This window comes from Parasteatoda tepidariorum, chromosome 2 (assembly GCF_043381705.1).
Source record: "Parasteatoda tepidariorum isolate YZ-2023 chromosome 2, CAS_Ptep_4.0, whole genome shotgun sequence".
Lineage (NCBI taxonomy): Eukaryota > Metazoa > Arthropoda > Arachnida > Araneae > Theridiidae > Parasteatoda > Parasteatoda tepidariorum.
Window position 1 is genome coordinate 15,129,762 of NC_092205.1, and position 19,080 is coordinate 15,148,841.

Consider the following 19,080-nt stretch of genomic DNA (forward strand, 5'->3'; position numbering starts at 1 on the left):
GAGCTGTCTAAAGTTTGTACCCCCTTGAAGTTAATTTCATTTATTATGTATTTATTCATATATGGAGAACTTTTTAAGTAAATTGAAGCATTTTTGCACACAATACTAAAATTCGCTGGCCCAAAAATAATTCTATGCAAATAAAAACTTTAAGTAAACATTTATAATTTTATTTAACAATTGTCGAAAAAAATTTTATTAGTAAGGTATACTTATTTTTACATCATTTAAAGAAACTTAATTTTATATGGAAAAATCCAAAATTTGAACGAAATCAGTCGAATAGTTCCCGATAAATAGAATTTTTAAAAAATTAAAAATTTTAAATTTGGGAGAGAACAATGTTCCAATGCAAAGGGTGAAGCGTTCATTTTTGTTTGTTTTTATTAGAACTATTTAACTGATGAAACTTATTATTGCATAATCATCTTTCAAAAGCGATCAAACAAAGCACAAAGGAAAATACGAAGTCATGAACGAATTTCAAACCAACTGTTGTAAGAAAACATACTCTGTGCTGACATGTTGATTTTCGTTAAATATTTGAAGCAGATGTTCAGTAAGAATGACAAATTTGAGGTGGCTGCTTTCAAATTCCGTTAAAATTCGACTTAATTGGTTTTTTACGTTGCTGATAATGTGCCCGATTGGAATTTTTGCATGCCCACCTTATAATATATTTGAGTCCTTCAGAATAATTTTCGATTTCTCTTATTTTGGGCTTATTAAGTAATATTTAACGTAAGCAATATATTTTAAGTAATATTAATTTAAAAATACTCTAATCACTCAGCTTAAGACCTAACTCCGGCTATCACAATGCGTTTTGTTTTTAAATAAATAAAGACTTTATCTTTGACGTTTTAAAAATGTTTTCTCAAATCAATAATGCATCGTTAATTCAGAATATTAGAAGTAAATATATCTCTATATATAGCTAAGTTCTAGAAATTAGCAAACCTAATAACTAGTTTTTTATTCTAACGTAATAAATCCCATTTTTGTTTAGAAAATAGCACATGGAAGAAATAAGAGACTACTCATTCTAAAATTTCATATTAAATTTTAGAGTCACGTTTCTTAAAGCAACAAGATGTTTGAAGACTATAAACACATCCTTGATATATTTTTTTTTGCGTATGTTTGAGCAGTGTGTCAAGTATAACATCTAAATAGACCGAATCGTGAGCATTGGACAACTAACACAAAATCGGTGAAAGTGTGTCATGAATATGACTTGTCTCAATCAAGCTGCTCAAACACTTAGGAACATTACTCATAATTGTTGCAAGCAGCTTTCATACTTAATACTATAGAAGAGGAAAAAAAAGATAAATAATGCTTCAAAGTCATTCGTAAGCTTTGTTACTCAATAATTCACAGTGCATAGAATAAAAAACGAGACACCTCGACTAACTTTTATCCGAGTTTTCTTTTACCAGGACTTAATAACTCGAGGGCTTGACCTTAAATATACTAATAAACTAATGCAGCAGAGGATATTTTAAGAATCCGACGAAAAATTTACTTTTTCTGAATAAGCAGGCCTTTTTCTCGATTGATTTGAATTCCTGACCCTCAAAATAGGGGGCGGGGGGTAACCACAATCTAGAAAAAAGGATCCCAATAGTTTGGTCTGGTGGGCGGTCAAACATTAGGACTATAATATTTTTCTCTTTGCGTATTGCGCTATATCTCCAGAGCTTTTTGAGTGAATCAAAATCTTTGAGTGCAAACTATTAAAATTGTTGCAAAAAATATTTGAATAGATATTTATGAACATTTTATTTAATAATTGTTGAAAATAAATTTGAATTGTAGGATATGTCAGTTATACATCATTTTAAAGAACGTAAATTTGTATGGAAAAATGCGAAATTTGAACGAAATTGGTCAAATAGTTCTCGAGAATCCAATTTTGAATAAACTAGATCACTCCTTTAAACCTTTGCACAGTGGGCCAGTTCGTTTCAAGAAGTTTTCGAGGCCAAAATTAGTATTTCGATAAAAAAAAATTTCAAAATTTAGGGGGGTTTTTATTTAGGGGTTTTTATGTGCAGGTAAATTGAATTCATAGTTGAAATTTTTAAATACACTAAAAATACCAACAAAAAAACAAACAAAATGACGGCTGAAATATGGCGAGCAAAAAAAAATTTATAATAATATAGTACGTTTAAATAATTAAATATAGCAATGAAAATATAATAATTTTCGTAATTTTCTATAAGAAGTTATCAATTCGTCAANCATGAAAAAAAAATAGAATTTTTGCTTTTCGGTATATTTATTCCACCTTTGCAATACGGGCAAAATGGGGCAGATTTTTTCGAAAGAAGAAACATCAAAAAAGACAACAAAAAAAATTTTAGCTAATTACTTCGTTGAACTTTTTGGAACTAAGTTTCGAAAGTCATTCAAACATTGTAAAATGTCAAATGATAAGATATAAACTATAAGTTTGTCAAGAGTATAAACTAATCCAACAAATTGAAAAATTGTACTATAATTTAACAATAATTACTCTGATAAAAATGTAACAGTAAGGTGAAATTCCCATACATATTTCTGAAATGAAAATTTAAAAGTTACATTTAAAAAGAAATTTTAAACATATTTTTCATTACATTGTACTCTCATCGGACAAAAAATAAATTATAATGTTTGGAATGATTTTGAATACTTAATTTGGGCTATATTAAAACTGCCTACACATATTTTAGTTGAAAATATAATTTTTGACTTTTGGCCAAAGATCATGGTCTTCTGGCACACAGTGCTTTGATATCAAGTCCTAGTACGTGAAGATATAATCACTAGGTCAAAAGTTATTTAGGGTCTTCCTTTTTTTTTTTGCACACTGTTCAGTGAGTTAAAATACATTTATATAAAGCATGTCACCTAGAAGAACTTTTATTCTAATAAGCAGTTTTTTCAAAAAGTGCCAATCTTTAAAATTCAAACGAGTGACTTCATATACGTATGTTAATTGGAACAGCAGACCATATTTTAATTTACGAGATATTTTTGGTAAAAACAAACTTTCCCCGAATAAATATTCTGTTTTTTTCTTCTTTTTTTTGTGAAGGAGTTCAAAATTTTGACATATCTCAAAAATTTAGGTGTAAACCTCTATCGGGAAAAAATATGATCTCAACTATTTAGTCAGTTAGTCAGGACACCGTAGTTAAAAATTTGAGAAAACTTAATATTAATTTCGCTTTTTGCTTATTTTGCTCAACACCGGGAAGCTTTTAAGCGAATCGAAGCTTTTTTTCACAAAATTTTAAAATTCTTTTATCCGAACATGCATGCTTTCCATGCAAAATTAATTTTTTATGTAGAAAATAATTTTTAAAAATTTAATATTTTTTTTATAATTTATTTAAATTTCTCACAAAAAAACTTTTTAGAATTGTTTGGTGTAATTTTAAATGACACAATTCAAAATTTGAGCGACATCGGTCGAATACAGTTCTTGAAGAATGAAAATACAAAAAATACGGCTTTTCATAAATTTTCTCACTTATGTACTCACACTAAAATAGTTTCACCATTATTTTTTAAGAGTTTAACACAGTATTACTATTCACTCCTCTGATCTGGGTGATGAACAGATACAGAAATTTTCTGTACTAACAGTACAAATAGTATGAAGGGATGTACGGATAAATAGTATAAATCTCTTTCTTTGTTAAAAAATTATACCTCAAAAACACATTTTTTACAAATTTTTTTTCGTGCAAATTTGCTTAAAAACTTAAAACGACATTTAAAAATTAATCAAATATTATGACTATTATAAGTTACTCTTTTTTATTTTAACCATTGATAAATTTAACATGAACGCTAGTTAAATTTCTCATACTGTTAAATATTTGAATTCCGAACTACAGTAATAAACTATAAAATTAGACTTAAACAGAAAAAAAATATTTTTGCTCATGCTAATCACTTTTATTTACATAGTTTCCAAAACTGACAATACTAAGAATAGGAATTGACAGTAAAGTTTTAAAATTGTCCTTAAAATATCACATGATTGGAAAACAAGCCTTATTTACTATCTTGCAAACTTAAAAAATTGGGAAATTGAGGATATAAATCTAACCTAAACATTAATTGGACTTCAAATTAGACTTAATTAGACATAAATTAAACTTCTTAAAGAGAAAAAATATATTTTTGCTCATGAAAATCACTTTGATTTACATAGTTTCCAAAACTGACAATACTAAGAATAGGAATTGACAGTAAAGTTTTAAAATTGTCCTTAAAATATCACACGATTAAAAAACAAGCCTTATTTACTATCTTGCAAACTTAAAAAATTGGGAAATTGAGGATATAAATCTAACCTGAACATTAATTAGACGTCTAATTAGACATAAATTAGACTTTTAAAGAGAAAATATGTATTTTTGCTCATGAAAATCACTATTGTTTACATATTTTCCAAAACTGACAATACTAAGAATAGGAATTGACAATAAAGTTTTGAAATTGTTCTAAAATATCACGCGATTTAAACACAACCCTTATTTACTATCTTACAAACTTTCACGTGCAGGCCGTTAGGCTACCGAAGCGGGGGTGCCATCTCCTCTGCAGAGGATCAAAATTGTGATGGCATGTCTTCGGATCATCCTCAGGGATGTTTCCCATTGTGCTAATAGCCCATTGTGCAGCTCTAGTGCGACGTAAATGAATCACAACAACAACTACAAACTTAAAAAACTGGGAAATTAAAGAAATAAATCTAACCTGAACATTAATTAGACATCTAATTAGACTTAATTAGACATAAATTAGACTTTCTGTGCTAACAGTACAAATAGTGTAATAGTATGAAAGGATGTACGGATAAATACTATAAATATCTTTCTCTGTTAAAAAATTATAACTAAAAGGCTTTTTTTTTATAAATTTTAAATTTTTTTCGTGCAAATTTGCTTAAAAACTTAAAACGACATCTAAAAATTAATCAAATATTATGATTATTATAGGTTACTCTTTCATACATAGTTTCATAGCTTTCAAACATAGTTTTTAAAGAGAAAAAATATATTTTTGCTCATGCCAATCACTTTTTTTTACATAGTTTCCAAAACTGACAATTCTAAGAATAGGAATTGATAGTAAAGTTATAAAATTGTCCTTAAATATCACACGATTTAAAAACAAGCCTTATTTACTATCTTGCAAACTTAAAAAATTGGGGAAATTGAAGAAATAAATCTAACCTGAACATGACGTGCAAATCTTTTAACTTGTCTTTTCACTTTCATTGGTTTTCTCCACCCCCTGAGACACAAATAAAATAGAGGCGATAATATCCAACACATTATTATCACAGTTTTTTTAGCAACTGCCTTTGCATAAAATAAGTTTCCGAGTTTTGCCTTTTCGTAGAGAGTGCAGAACTATTTATTCAGCAGTCACATGTTTGAAATGAATTTTACAGTCGTCGTTTAATGTGGAAAACGACAATAAATAGAAATAAAAAAATATGTTGTCATTGTAAATCGGAAACATTTGTGGAGTATTTAGTTGAATGACACGCGTCATTAAGGTATTTAACTGCGATGATTCATGCCATTCTTAGTTTAGAAAACCAGAAGTTTCTTGACAAATTCGTATCTTTATTTATTCTGGAGAATTCGAAGCTATAGAATCTTTTATATTATTTAATTTTACCTCTCTATTTAATTAATTACATATAGAGGAAACATAAATATGTTTTGAAAAGTTAAAAATGAAATTTATACAAGAGCTCTAATTTTAAACTGTTGGAATTAATTACTTAGGCACATTTTCATGAGTATTCAATAAAGGTTCTTGCGTGGGAATTTCCTTCTTTAAATAGTTAGCTGCTTTTTAATAAATATTTTTAAGAATTTTAATGCTTTATTGAAATATACACAAAAATTCAGGGTTTTTTTTCTAAATATAGAGGAATCATAAAATATTTTTAAAAAATTCCATTTATATTTAAAATTATTTTGCATTTCTACTGCTTCTTGGTATCTGTCTGGCTTTTTTAGATTAATTTCTTTAGTAGCTTTTAATTTCTGCCAAAAGAAAAAAATAGAATTGCTTATATTTTGGCGAAATCGAAAATTTTAGTAGTTTGTTTCAAAGTAGGTTATTCACACTTAACAGTTTACGATGTAATTAATATATGTAAAATAATTTAGAATTATTTTATTTTATAATAGTCAAAAAATTTGAATTGTAAGGTATAAAAATTTTCGCATCACTTTTAAATTTTAATTTTATGCGAAGAAATACAAAATTTAACGTAATCGGTCGAATGAGAAATCTAATTTTAAAAAATTCGTATATTTAAAGTTTGATTACTCAGAAACTGCGAGTATTCAAACAATATAGCTTATTTTGAATTTTGCCATATAAAATTTCATTCTTTTAAATGATGTAAAAATTTTTAAACGTTACTAATCAAAATTTTTTGACTATTATTAAGTAAAATAGAAAAAAGGAATAAATTGAACATTATTTTTCGGGTGGAATTATCTGTGGATAAACGAATTTATTGTGAGCAAAACATTTTCTATTCGCATAAAATCTCGAACATGGCGAACTATGTGAAAAGTAAAATTAAGGGTCTTAACTTTCAACTACTCTCCTGAAAATTATAGGAGACCATATTTCTCCAGTGAATTCAGTAATCCAAATCTGTCTAAAAAAAGATATGTTTATTGAAATAAAGTATTTTTTTTTGTTTGTTTGATGGCATAAATTAAAACATCGTCTGCATTTACTAATTAGCATATTTGAGGTCACCCCATCGAACCCAATAAGTTCTAGTTCGCGAAAATCCAATCATTAGATCAGAAGTTGTTTATGGTGTTACATTCGTAAATTAGCTTCACATTAAGTACAAATTGCTTGTGTTTTAGACTTCTTTGTTTATTAGTTAAAATTATTTTGATATTTTCTGTTTAGAAATTAAGTTTTTTGATGTATTTAAAATTTATGTAAAAACTTCATGGCTTCGGCTTAAGTAGTCAGCTAGATTTTAAGAATTCAACAATTAGATTAAACTAAATCTTAAATGACAAAAACTCAATAATTGAAATCTATACAATGAAATATCGAATAAAATAGAGATTAATATTCCCCATTTTACTTCAAGATTCTAGAACAGACAAGAAAATTACACTAATCAAACGATTTACCGTTAAAAAAATTTAATCAATGGGAGATTAGATTCCTTTTGACTTGAAAATTTGTTTATTTTCTTAAATATTTATATATTTTATTTTATGATAACATTTTCTAACAACATTTTAAAAAGTGCAATATTTTCTTAAACATTGAAATTCTATATAAAATTAAGGTTTTTAAATAAAAACTAGATCACAAAATTTTTAATGAGTTATTTATTTAAATGAGAAAAATATTTCCTAAGTCCAAAATCGGGTTAAATAAGTTTTTATAAAATGTCATAATTTAAAATTTTAGATCTTTCCAAATCTTAATGCAATGGAATTTGATGATTTTGCGAAATTTAAACAAATCGTGAAAAATAATCTATTTTCTGTTCAGGTGACTGAGACATATTTATTTCCGATTTTCAAAGACGCAATGAAAACAAATACTACGTTCTTGTTTAAACGAAATAAATGACCTTGACATAATATACTTTTACTTTTAAGACACGTACAGTCTATAATAAAATTTTTTTTATAGGAAATGAACTTCTAGTTTTCCAGTTATCTTACTAAGCAATTTATCTTATTATTTCTATTCATTTTATCAACGAAAGTCACATCAAATTTGATTGATTAAGTATTCATTTTATCAATTTCAACCAGAAATTTATGAATTTGTATTATTATTTAACAACGAAATCAATTCCAAATTCTATATGAATTATAATATAAGCTAGAAAGGCATTTTAATCAAATATTTAATAACAAATTTCAAAGAAGTAAATTCATACCTATAAACAAAACCATGAAAATATCAGAAACATGGTACAAAAGGATACAAATTTGAGAATTAAAAATTACGATTAAAATCGGAAATAATCAAATAATCGCTCAGAAATTATAGCTGAAGAATGCCTATTAGTTAGAGGGTTCGAGTCCCGAAGATGATAACACTTTTACGCGAATAACGGAGTTAATCTTGTTTTGTTGTTGTTGTTGTTAATTTACGTCGCGCTAGAGCTGCACAATGGGCTATTGGCGACGGTCTGGGAAACATCCCAGAGGATCCTGTTTTGTAAAATTAAAAAAATTATCTTAATTACACACACGAGATTAGAGGAATTGAGAAACGATATTTTTGCAGTTGCTTAAATTGATAAATTAAAAAGCGTTTTTCAGGTTCATTGTCCCGCAGTGGACTGATCGTTAAGACACGGTTCCCAGCAGATCACCGAAGTCAAGCATCACTAGTTGCGGTCAGTGTGCGGGTGGATGACCACCTGGATCAGCCTCCGTAGGGGCCAGGGTGTGCGGTATTGGTCCTCGTTAAACTGTTCTACCGTAAAGTGCTCAACTTCGCGTGCAGGTCGTTGGGCTACCTAAGCGGGGGTGCCGCAGAGGATCAAAATTGCGATGGCATGTCTTCGGATCATCCTCAGGGATGTTTCCCAGACCGTCGCCAATCGCCCATTGTGCAGCTCTAGTGCGATGTAAATGAACTACAACAACAACATCAGGCTCATTTCTTCACCATTTTATCTCAGTTCGATGATCTAAGTCACCGTGATTAAGAAGTTCTCAGGTTCGAACTACGAAATCACAGCCTTTACAACTGAGTAGCATTCAAAAGTTTTATCGTCACACAAGAAAGAACACGACCCGATTCTCCAATTGAGTGCTGAAAACGATTTATTCAAATTTATTTTGTACTCAATTTCTAGCATGTTGATGCACGTTAAATCTCGTCGTTTATTGAACTGTGATTGGGGCCTCCCTGGCCGAGCGGTATCGCCGGCCAAACACTGTGCATAGCGCGGAGGTAGCGGGTTCGAATTCGTGTTCTTCGTGATGTTTTTCTCTGAATAGTTCTATCTGTCTTTCTACTTGACAAAGGCTTATAAGCCTAAATTGAGCACACAAGCCTGCAAATGTATGTAATTTCAATAAAGCAATAAACTGTGATGTCCCGCTGTGGACTGATCGTTAAAATACGGCTCCTAGCAGATCACCGTAATCAAGCATCACTGTCTGCGATCACAGGTGCGGGTGGGTGGCCACTTGGATGAGTCTGCGAAGGGTCTGAGAGTGGGCGGTATTGGGCCTCGTTAAACTGTTCTACCGTAAAGTGCACGACTTTGCACACAGGCCGTCGGACCACCGAAGTAGGGGTGCCATTCCCTCTGCAGAGGGAATGGCACAATTTCGATGCAAAATTTTGATGGCATGTCTTCAGGTCATCCTCAGGGATGTAGAGACCGTCACCAATAGCCATTGTGCAGTACTAGGGTGACATAAATAAAATACAACTACTACATTTCATTATGAGACTGCCAAAAACTAAGCTGATTAAGCCAAAATTAATGTCGTTGCACCATGCTCCGTGCAAGAATGAAGATCGATTTTTGAACTATAAAAAGTCAAATGAAGAAAAAGATCACGTATTTTGTATGTATAACTGTTGATAGTTAATCACACTCTTGAATTCAGAATTTTACGCATACTGAATTTTTTTTTAATTCAGGCTCACCGAACAAAAAATGAGTCATTCCTGAAAAAATCACGAAAAGATGATCAAAATCTAAGATGTTTTCGAAAGTGTTTCTCTCTCAAACAAGTAAGAAGTTTAACTTCCATTTATCGTATAATTTTAAGGATAAATCCCGATTACAGCTAAATGTTAAAGTTTCGTATATTTACGTTATTAGTGTCAGAAATAACATAGAGCAAACATACTGCTAGTTATAGCTAGAGAATGGCTAGTTCAAACTGTAGCGCACTTTTTCTTACAGACGGAGTCTGTTTATACTCGCAGGATGTTAAAATCTACTATCAAGCCGTTTTCTCACTGCCAATCACTCACTGAAAATGAATAAAGTTATTTACGTAAAAATCACGATAACCAGTGGGCTCTGCCACCTGCTTTCTGACGCTTGCCAAAGATTGCTACGCAATATTGTACTTTGTGAACCAATCTCGCTTCTCTGCCAAGATGGACCCGTTTGAAATCGGACTTAATATAAAATATTAATTAGTTAGATCACCAAAAAAATTATAAACGTTTTGTTCCACTTGAGCTCTAAAATTGAATACAGCTAAGGCTAGAAGATAACGAGAGTTTTATCAGCATCTCTTTAAACAATCAACATTGATTACACGCCACAGAAATAATTACAGACACCTAGCAATAGAAATAACTGCTGAAACTGCATTGCAACAGACATATTTGCAAAAATAATTGCTAAATTGAAAATGTCGGGAAAAAATAATGATTACCAATCTATTAAAAAAAAAATTTGAAAACACAATGGGATACCTGCAATTGTCGTAGTGTGGGTATATCGATTCTGATTAGTTGTTGAAACGTGACATTTGTTTACGTTAGCGACTGTTCTTTCCATTCGATTTCGAGTAAGTCAAGTCCGTCAAGTATCAATTCTCTCTCAAAGTGACACATTCTATATTTTTACACATAGATTCTTTCATAAAGATTTCAATTCTTTCACTATATATTTCTTACTTAACACAAAGACAGGCATAAAGCCGTGTAGAACATATTAGCAAAAGCAAACTAATTATGCATCGAATTTGCCAGGTACGCAAAACAAAAATGTAACACGATTACAGTAAAATACATAAACAAATAATAAATCTAAGTGAAGTAAAATACGTAGACGAGAAAGGTTTGTATTTCAACAAATTCGATGAGCGATACGGTGCTATATTTAATTAACTTCACTTTAATTAACATTCTAACTTATGTGTAGAAACGTAGCTCAACTTAAACACGCCATTTTGCTTATAAACGATCAGCTGGAGCTGACGTCATAGATCACATGTCTTCTTGAAATGCAAGTACCCAATTATATATTTCGTGATTCTAGAAGATATAGATTGTTAATCATATGCTAAAAAAATAACCTTAATGAAAATACTAAGCTCAGTGACGTCACGAGGCAACGCTATTAAGTAGTTTTAAAACAATCGAACCCCATTAAACCATCGGGTATAATTTATTCTCTTAGTAATGACCAAAAAAATCTAAGTCTCTTTTAGAATTAGATGTTCACAGAGCCGCTTAAGACCTTCGTCATCTAATCTCTCTCTTTTTTTCCAAATATAATTAATCCACATTTGCAACTTTAATTTTTTGTCTATATTTGAAGGTCGAAAATACATCAAATTCGTAATTAAAGAGAATCTACATTATACATATTTAAAAAAATCAAATATTTCCATGCTAATACATGCTTAGTATTTATCAGTTATAACTGGCGAGTGTAATCCTTAGTATGATATTATTTGTATTTGTATTTGTAATTGAGATTCACTTTCATGCTTTATAGCTAAAATTTTTGTAAAGGAACAAAACACATCGTTTATACCTCGAGCAGTTATAAAAACTAAAGGAAACCGAAGAAGTAAAATATCTTATCTTCTATTAGTATTAAGACTTATTAACGACTCTTTTTTTTTGTTATTTATTTTCTTATTATTATTTCTTTTAAGTTCTCAATGTCCATGAGCACTTAACTCAATACTCATAGAGTTCTTTTGCTACAACCATTCCTAGTGGTTAAAGGCACTGAACTGTCACATCGAAGGATTATGGTCCAATACTCATTGGTGGCTTGAAGCTCACACAGCATGAGACTGATTGTTACCAACTTGTTTGGGAAGTAAAGCAGGCATGTGCATAGTGCTGACCACTATGATACAATCATGCCAATAGTCTCGAAATTGTGGATAATTGTTGGTTTCAAACTTCATTTTATTCTTTTAGGTTATTTTAAGGGACAGTGTCGATTCTTTTACGAGAGACCTTAATTTTAAGTAGCAATTGTTATTTTATGGGCAATACTGCTTATTTTACAGGTATACCCTAAATTTGCTACTATGTAAAATTACGGGTGATTTGTAATCTAAGGTCTAGATATTTTTTACGCACTTTGGCTGGAAGCTCTGCTGCCGACATTTGTCCGCATAATTTTACATCACTTTTCTCACTGTGTATGGATTTTTTTTTTGCCTGATTTGTGGTTGGTTCTAATGCCACTAGCTACACGGGCAAGCCTGCTTGGTGAAACAGAGCAAATTTCAGGCAGAATGTGCGATTCTTGTTTTTCAGTGGCGCCATCTATGGCAAAGAATTCGATTTCTGCCACATCATACGTCACACCTGTTTATAAGGAGGACCCATTCATACATCCATTCATTCATCCACAGATCGTAATTTTGACCTGAATCAGAAAACGATCAATCTCNGCATTTTTGGAGAAATACACTGCAATTTCTTTGTAGGCGATAAGATCTTTCTGTGTAATGTCTTGTCATCTAGTGAAAATTTCGGAAACACGTAAAGTTCTTTTCAGGTTGTTGTTGTTTCTAATGCCACTTGCCACACGGGCAAACCTGCTTGGTTAAATCGAGCAAATTTCAGGCAGAGTGTGCGATTTTTTTTTCAGTGGCGCCATCTAAGGCAAAGAATTCGATTTCTGCCACATCATACGTCACACCTGCTTATAAGGCGGACCCATTCATACATCCATTCATTCATCCACAGATCGTAATTTTGAACTGAATCAGAAAACGATCAATCTCTAATCCAGTACCCCCAGAGGTATTCAAATGTTATGGGAACATGGAGGAATTTGCAACTCGACAGAATTTTAACGTGCATCAGCCACCAACAACACGGGGAGCCTTCGGCCGGCGGGGTTCGAACCCAGGAACTCTCGGACATGGGCCCAGCGCCCTACCGACCAGGTTTTCCCGGCTCGCCTGATTTGTGTTTCTAACTTTATAAATTGAATTAAGCCTTTCTCTCACTGAGATGACCATTAATATGGACTACCATTTTTATTTCAAAATTCTGGGCGATCAGGTGAATCAACATCTTGTTGAAGAGCATGCTTTTGATAACCCTAGTTTCAAAAAGGGCGACAGCAAAATAGATAGGGTTGGCAAGATTTACCACAATTGTTATTTAACTTAGTTAGAAAAAAAAATATCTTGAATAGTTTTTATTTAATAAACCATGTTACGAAACGAAAATAATGAAGGTGTTCGTTTCGGAAATAAGGGCATCAAATAAATTTTCTTTCACTATAAAATATCCGATTATCAAAGAGAAACTAAAAATGTCTGGGTAACAATATTGGGGGTGAGCAAGGTACACAGCCTCCTGGTATTCAAAAATACAAAAACGTGCTTTACTTGAATAAAATGCAGTGAAATCTCTCTGGAGCAATCACTCTCCGTTTCACAGTAAAGCGGTCGTTGATGGAGGTTGGTCGTTGCGTGATTGTTTGCGTGATTGTTGCGAACAATCGCGCAAAATTGCAACGATTTTATTTTCTAGCCAGTATCACTTTTTTGGAGCTGAAAAAATCCACTTCTGTTGGGCTCACGAAAAAACGAATCTATGAATAAAATTTAGAGTCTATAAAAATGATCCCAACTGATGTGATTATGCGTGCAAACAAATTTACCAAATATGAATGATAACACCATTTTAAATAAATAAATAACTTTGTTTTTTGTTAAATTTGCATTCAGTTTTATAACAAAAAAAAATAGTTAGCTTTAAAAGCTTAGAAGAGGCTTAATTGTTTAGGTGCTTAGTTTTTTCTAAAATAAGTTTTTTTTCTAATTTAACTTTCAACTCAAAAAATAAATTATTGATAGTATCGTCTTTAGTGCACTTTAACTGCAACGTGAGGTTTTTATCGTCAAAAAGTGTTCTCTAAATAATAAGAGCTTCACACAAATATTTTGAATGCACTTTAACCCACTTATTTGTTTTGTTTCCTTATTTAATCTTCTCTGCATTTGGTGTCAGGTTTGGCCTGAAGGTTTTCTTCAGTACTAAGTCTATGGAAAAAATTCCGTGTCTCCCAAAAGTGGTCGTAAATAGAGGTAATCACTACACAGAAGCGGTTTTTAATGGAGGTTTCACTGCAATCCATTTTACAATCAAACTATACATTAGGTAAGTGTTTAAGTCTTTTCTATAGTTTGTCTAAAATGAGAACTCCTCCAGACATTCGTCTGGACCTGTGGCGGTGACCATGGGAACCAGAAATGACTATTTCAAGTAGGGGTGTGGGGTCACTGTTTTGGAGTGGTTTCGGCTCGAGTCGGCGAGAGGTTTGCGGTCTATTGTGTTAGTCCTAGTCCTAAAATCCGCCATTCTTGTTTCCATAGCCCCAGACGGCTTCAGACTTTGTGGCGGGAAGAGTTCTTAGCTTAGACAAACTATAGCATAAACGCCCATTTATGAAACAAATATTTCTTCACGCAAAAACAATTACAAATATTTTTATAGCTGTTTATAAGGTTTCCATAAATTAGATTGATATCTTACGTGTTTATTTGATATTTCATCAAGCAATAGCTCATATATCCTTAAAAATAAGGCAATTTACTTTTTTAAATGCAAGTTAATATTCTATTAAAAATATTACTCACTTCCCAGTCCCCAGGACTGATACCACTTTTAAAACCGAAGTGCTCTTCCACTAGTTTGAGGAAAGATCTTGGAGCCTCTTTATCTCCCCCATCCTCACTTTGCTTTTCTTCTGTCTCCTCCTCCTCCTCTTCCTCATCAGGAGCAGAATCGTCAATAGGTATGAAGCCAGCTTCATCAGGATCCACGTCATCTACATCACCATAGAGACTTGGTATCCATTGTTGTAGGAAATTATACAAATCTTCTACCCTATAAATACGAAAACTTCTTTATATCGAAGCTTCATTTTCGCAATCTATTATGTTGTGTTGAGAAGCAGTGTGTACAATATGTTAGCAAAAATGCATTGTAGAAGAATATTTTTAAGAGCTTACTCAAAAAACATTTCATTAATTTAAATAATAAGTAAAAATATCTGTCCAGTATTTGAGAAATAGTACTTTTTATATCATTGGGTCAACGGATTGGACGTCACAAGTCTGATGCTTTGCGTGAAAGCTGTCGAATCATTAAATTAACATACAGGTTTATTAAGAACTTAAGGTAATATTTAAATAATAGAGTAATAAGCAACACTTCCAAAGATAACATTTTTGTATCAAGCTGTTCCTTGATATTGTTTCCCGAGAGGTACCTTAAGAGTTTATTACATAAGATTAGATAAGAGCATAATACACAGAATCATTTTGCATGAAAATTCGCGTTTTAACCGAAAACGTTTATAATTTGAGAATGTGGCTTGTATTTACATACAGCAGATTTTTATTAATTATGCTTGTAATATTAAACTTTACAATTAGCAAAACAATTACATTTAGAGATAAACCCAAGTACGATAGCTACAATACAGTTAAAATTCTGATCCTTCCCATGGGAAAATAAGTAATTTATCATTATGAGGCTTCGAGCCATCCATATGACTTATAATTCCATTAATTTTTTAATTTAAATCCTCAATAAACATTTAAACTTTTTTTTGCAATAAACTTTTTTTTTAATTTAGTAAACTAAATATTTGAAAAAAAATATAACGTACTGTCACTATGAAGGATGTAAAAAATGATTACTTAAAAAATGTTTTATGTTCACTTATTGATCTTAATAGTATCATAAGGGAAATATTCGGATGTTTGATGGGGAGATTGTTCTTTTAGTACATATACAGGGTGTTTATAAAGTCCCGGACTCATTTTGATGTTTAATAACACATAAAATGATAAAGATGGATTAAAATTAATAACATAAATGGATAGATAGACTCAAAAAGTTTCATGACCCTTGTCAATGAACTTCCACGTGTGCCCCCTTCGTCGCACGGAGAATATCAAGTCGATAGTCAATTTCACGCCAGGTAGCGGCAAGCATGTCGGCATCCACAGAGGCTATTGCGGTTGTAATTCTGGCTTTTAGGCCATCAATGTTCGACATGATCCTCCTGTAAACATTGTCCTTTATAAATCCCCAAAGAAAAAAGTCCAGCGGCGTTATATCAGGTGATCTGGGTGGCCAAGGAATTGGACCTCCTCGCCCAATATTTTTTCCTGGAAAATGGTCATTCAAAGAACAACGAACGATGATACCCCAATGAGGTGGTGAGCCATCGTGTTGCAAAAAGACATGTGGCTGAAGCTCTTCTAGTTGTGGAAATACGAAGTTTTCCAACATGTCTAAGTATACGACTGATGAGACCGTCTTTTCTGTAAAAAAGAAAGGCCCAATGACTCGGTCGTGCATTAATCCACACAACACATTAACCTTTGGGGAATCCCTTTGTATTTCACTGTATTCATGGGGGTTTTCAGATCCCCATATGCGCAAATTATGGCAATTAACAATGCCAGAAACACCCTTTTTGATGCTTAACAACTCATAACGCTTGCCTGGCGTGAAATTGACTATCGACTTGATATTCTCTGTGCGACGAAGGGAACACACTTGGAAGTTCATTGACATGGGTCATGAAATTTTTGAGTCTATCTAACCATATATGTTATTAATTTTAATCTATCTTTATTATTTTATGAGTTATTAAACATCAAAATGGGCCTGGGACTTTATAAACACCCTGTATTTTTAGCGTTTATAAATTTCAACTGCTTTATGCCAAGAAACAGCAATTATCGTGAAGTAATCATCGGGGGTGGTAAAAGTCAGTGAACAGGGGGCTTAGCCCTCTAGCAATCCCCCCCCCTAGTAAAAATGACAATCAAACTGACTAACCAAAACAATCGTAGCAGGACTTTTGTAGAGTAATATATTAAAAGTTGCGCGCAATATTTTATTAAGTATGAAAAATATGAGAACTGAGTTTCTCCAAACTTTAATAAAAAGTGGCAGCACCTTTAGTAATATTAAATTATTCATATGGAAAAAAATTTAAATCTCACCTTTTACCACGTAAGCAGCTAAGTGCCGGTTTTAAAAACATGAAATAGTCTCCAAGTGAAAAACTCACATTTGTTGACATTCTGAGGACTTGATTAGAGTATTACTTATTTAAGTAAAGACACTTAAAAACGTTTTAAGGGAGATTTTACTTAACACACAGGTATTACAAAAGTCAGTTAAAATAGACAAAAATCGATCTAAAACATGTTAAATTCACATGTTTACTCTAACCCTGTGTAAATGATGATATTTCACGAACAATATTGTTTGTGATTGAAAATAAACCTTCAGGTGATAAGATAAGAAATAGCTTACGATAAGTTGATTAGTTCTTATTTTGTGTTTCACAGATAATAGCAAATATTATTTATCTTGTATTTATCGCTTCTTTCCAATTATGATTGCGTCCCCGAAATATTTTCCAAAAGAATTTTCTGTGTTTTATCGAATTAAATATACAACAAGTTCAACACTTTTAATTCATCTGATTTATCGAGGACAAATTTAGCAACAATTTTCTTATAAACGGAAAAGAGGTTTGCTATGTAGTTGAAATGTTTTATGAGTTGATGAGCGGAAAAAGATTAATATTTCTTAAAAAATGAAAAATAATGCTAAATCGAAACTTTTAAAAATATTTAGTTGCATCTCTTAATTAAAGAGAATTTTTATGTTTATTATTATGGCTATCATTATAAGAATAATATTTTACACTAGCATACATTATTTTACAATGTTTTAGTAGTTAAACCAGTATTTTTAAATTTCTAATTTTAAAAAAACTTTTTTTATTACACAAAGAAATTTAAAAAAAACATGATACAGATAAGGTATACTTTTATTAAAATCGTTTAAATTTATAAAAATTCTGTCGCAAATTTTTCAGGAAAATTGGTATTAAAGGTGGGGGTATTACGGATTAAAAGGTATATCTCTTTACTAGTGGTTGTGTTTAAAAAAACATTGAAATTATAATTGGTTTTATCAATTTTAAAATTAAAAAAAAATTATTTTTTCTGAAAATATCCACTAGTTTGAAAAATGTATTAGTTGAGAGTGAAGAAAAATTAACTTTTTTGCTGATATAAGATATTTAGATGTAATGAATAGTTGTCTCTTTTCATGTGTGCTTTATATTTTTGTAAATTTTGTTTTTCAAAGTAAGTAGAAGCCAAAACGAATTTGATCAAAAAACTAATGAGCAAATATAAATGTAATAAAAGGTAAATATATGTAAATAATAATACTGCAAATTTTACAATTTCCATCAATTTATAAGAAAGTTTCAAAACCACGTAAAACAATGGTTGTTACAGAAAATTCTTATTCATAATACATATTATTAATTTTACTAAATATATTCATATATTTTAATCATAAAACAAAATTAACATATTTAAATGAGTGAAGATAATGTTTACTAATAACTTGATGCAAGATAAGTAAAACAAATTAATGTTCTTTAAGCACTGAGATTGCTCATTATGCACAACAAAAAAATAATCAGAGAAACTTAGCTCAGCTTAAATACGCCATTTTGCTGGTAAAGATTGGCTTGCTCTGACGTTATAGATCATATGTGTGGGTATGGGAGATCCTCTTCTTGAAATAAAAGTACCCAATTAAAATTAAACATCTTTTATTTAATTTTAAAACTTGCCGAACATTTCGCAAAGAAGAACACTCCATTTGTAATTTTATCGCGTCAGATGCAATAAAACTTTCCTCCGAAGAAATGGAATCATTCCCTCTACTCGCATGTCGTTTCGTTCGAGGACATCTCTTCTGAAAAAGAACTGTTCCCTTTCACTTCTTTTATTTTCAATATGATACTATTCATATAGAGATTGCCGAATGAATGCATTCGCATACAATGAGGTGAAACGGCTTCGAATCCCAGCGATGGCTGGTTGATACGAATTCCGCATCCGGATTGCACCGAGCACAGTGCTGACGTAAAATATCATCAGTGGTAGACGGATCGTGGGTTAGTGCCCCTTCCGTCAGGCTAACCGTGGGAGGTTTTGGCAGTTTTCCTCTCCGTGTAAC

The 19,080-nt window shown here is 31.4% G+C and overlaps 1 protein-coding gene across 5 annotated transcripts in view; it reads right to left on the reverse strand.

Moving 5' to 3' along the window:
• LOC107441582 (oxidation resistance protein 1) overlaps positions 1-19,080 on the reverse strand; it is a 156,152-nt gene that overhangs the window by 16,581 nt on the left and 120,491 nt on the right. For all 5 annotated transcript variants that reach the window (XM_016054904.3, XM_043051248.2, XM_043051269.2 and 2 more), the window contains one exon: positions 14,643-14,892. In XM_016054904.3, coding sequence (XP_015910390.2) covers positions 14,643-14,892 — 250 coding nt within the window. The remainder of the gene's footprint in view (positions 1-14,642; positions 14,893-19,080) is intronic.